Source organism: Chaetura pelagica, unplaced genomic scaffold, assembly GCF_000747805.2.
Source record: "Chaetura pelagica isolate M959 unplaced genomic scaffold, ChaPel_1.0 scaffold130, whole genome shotgun sequence".
NCBI classification, from domain to species: Eukaryota; Metazoa; Chordata; class Aves; order Apodiformes; family Apodidae; genus Chaetura; species Chaetura pelagica.
This window is the reverse complement of record NW_009951915.1, coordinates 957749-960162: the sequence shown is the minus strand read 5'-3', so window position 1 is coordinate 960162 and position 2414 is coordinate 957749. Positions and strand designations below refer to the sequence as shown.

General features: G+C 51.7%; 1 protein-coding gene across 1 annotated transcript in view; it reads right to left on the bottom strand.

The window, feature by feature from the left end:
• Nucleotides 1–1866, bottom strand: part of KLHL40 (kelch-like family member 40) — a 9635-nt gene extending 7769 nt beyond the window's left edge. The window contains exons 1-2 of the mRNA XM_009994592.1: nt 1753–1866; nt 621–1646 (exon numbers count right to left, since the gene is read on the bottom strand). Of these exons, the coding sequence (XP_009992894.1) occupies nt 621–1646; nt 1753–1866 (1140 nt within the window). The remainder of the gene's footprint in view (nt 1–620; nt 1647–1752) is intronic.
• Nucleotides 1867–2414: the final 548 nt, after the last annotated feature.

The following is a 2414-nucleotide window of genomic DNA, read 5'->3' as shown; positions in this document are numbered from 1 at the left end:
GCAGGAAAGGTGGGCACCTTGGGGAAGGTACTCTTGGGTTTCAACCAAGGCCAGGGCTCAGATTGTCTGGGCACAGCTTGATCTGATCAGCCACTTTTCTTGTGGAGGGTCCCAGGAGACATCACACCACGGGTGCCCCCCACATGATAAAAATGGCCAGAGGCTCTGGGCTGGACCCAGCACAGCTCCAGGGGCAGGAACAGCACAGGGAAGGGGGCACATATTGGTAGATATGGACATATTCTGTGTCCTTGGAGTGTTTGCCCTGTGGCTGTAGCTACTGCTGTTCCCTTTGTGGGCACCTGGCAGGGTCACTCTTGGGTTTTGCTGAGGATACAAAGGTGCAGCCAGACCTGATACCACCAACCTCCCAGTCCAGGAATAACCCAGGAAGGGTTATTCCTACTACCTACCCTTTCAAGCCTCCTTCCTCAATGACCAGAATCCCCTTCTCAGTAGGGACACACAGGGAGAAGAACCTCTAGTAAAACAACTCAAATGTTTTACCTTCATTTGCAACTCTCTTTCTACTGTGACAAGACAATGTGTGTTACTGGCATCATGTGGAAGCTGAAGTCTAGTGATGCTCCAAAGAAACAAAAGAAAGACAAAGCTTGTACCTGTAGGAAGTAGGAGCTCATGGGATCCTCTTTGTTGTCCTCATTGTAGTACAGTCCTCCAACGATGAAGATCTGATTCTCTTTGGTCACCAGACTCACGTGGTTCTTTGGGATTTGAGTAGACAGGGAGGCAAAATAGCACTCATTGGCAGTGGGATCATAAGCCACTGCTCCACTGTCACTCACCATGAAAATAAGGTCCTGGAGGAACATCCCAAAGCGCATTGTGTCATTTAAGATCCCTGGGAGAGCATCCTCCTCTGCCTCCTCCTCCTCATCTACTGCTCCATTGACGACTTTGTCTTTCTCTTGCTTTTCACTGCTTTTCTTCACTTTCTTCTTCTTCACCACGGTGAATTTGCCTTTCTGGGCATCCTTCACCATCTGCAGCTTCTTGAGCAGCTCCGGGTTGGACTTGACCACAGCCTGCTTCTCCACGTGGTCCTTGAGGTAGTCGCCGGGCATCAGGCGGAAGCGGATGCTTTCAAAGACGACAGGCAGCGCCTTCCTCCTGCTCTCCTGCTCCTTGGTCCCCACCCACTTCATCACCACTTCGAAGACGGCCTCCTCTTTCTCGACGTTGAGGGAGTCGCTGGAGATGATGGCGATCAGCTCGTCGGGGGAGAGCTGGTAGAACTCCTCGTCCCGAGCCACCAGGGAGAAGCGGTCGCAGATGAAATCCCGAGCGGCCACGGCCAGCCGGGCGCAGTCCAGCATCAAGCCCAGCCTGAAGATAGCCAGGCAGTTGCTGAGGCAGAGCCTCTTCTGCAAGAAGGACACGCAGACAGTGAAGATGGAAGGGATCTGGAACATGTTGGCCACGGAGAAGATGTCCTGCACGTTCTGCTCTGTGATCTCCAGCTCCGAGGTGTAGATATAATGGAGGATCTTGCCCATGACATCTGGGTCGACGTCTTCCAAAGTGACCTCCCTCTTCTTGCTCTCTTCCATGTCTGAGAGGAACATGGCTCGGAAGTAGGGGCTGCAGGCTGCCAGCACCAGCCGGTGGCAGGGGAAATCCTTCCCCTTGACTTTCAAGACACAGTCCAGAAACTTGTTGTGGTCCAACATATCTTTGAGTCCATCCTGGACCCCCCCCCAGCCGGTGGCAGGGAAACTCCTTCCCCTTGACTTTCAAGACACAGTCCAGAAACTTGTTGTGGTCCAACATATCTTTGAGTCCATCCTGGAGGAGAGTTTGCTGGTAGAGACGCAGCTCTTCCGCTTGGTCAAAAGGCAAACCCATGGTGAAGGGTCACAGCTCCTTTTTTCACCCCCCAATCCTTCTTTATATAAATATAGATTTGTATTTTTTTTAAAAAAAAATCTGTATCTGTCACTGAGTCCCTGGTGAAGAAACTTACTCAAAGCAGGGCTCCTGGGTCTCCCTTGCTTCCAGACTGTCAGCTCACTGGGAATGTGAAACACTTGCTACTACAGCAGCTGTCTGTGTACTTCAGTCTCCAACGTGGGGCTTTATATATAGCCAGAGAGTTACAAAGCTGCAGGAATCCATCCTGGAGCACGTGTAAGCTGATCACCCTTTAATATGACACATTGGACAAGGAGGGAGGGAGAGGGATGGGGGAACAGCTGTAACTCCAGCCTTCAGGAAGGGTCTGTCAGCCCCTGAGTCACCACGGGGGCAGCAGGAGCTTTTTGCTGCCATCCCATGATGAGCTGCACTTGGGAAACAGCCTCTAGATGAATCAAACATCCCAATCTGCCTTTTGGGTCATGGATAACAGGGCTGGGACCTTCTCCTGACACCCTTAAACTGACTGCTCTGAAACT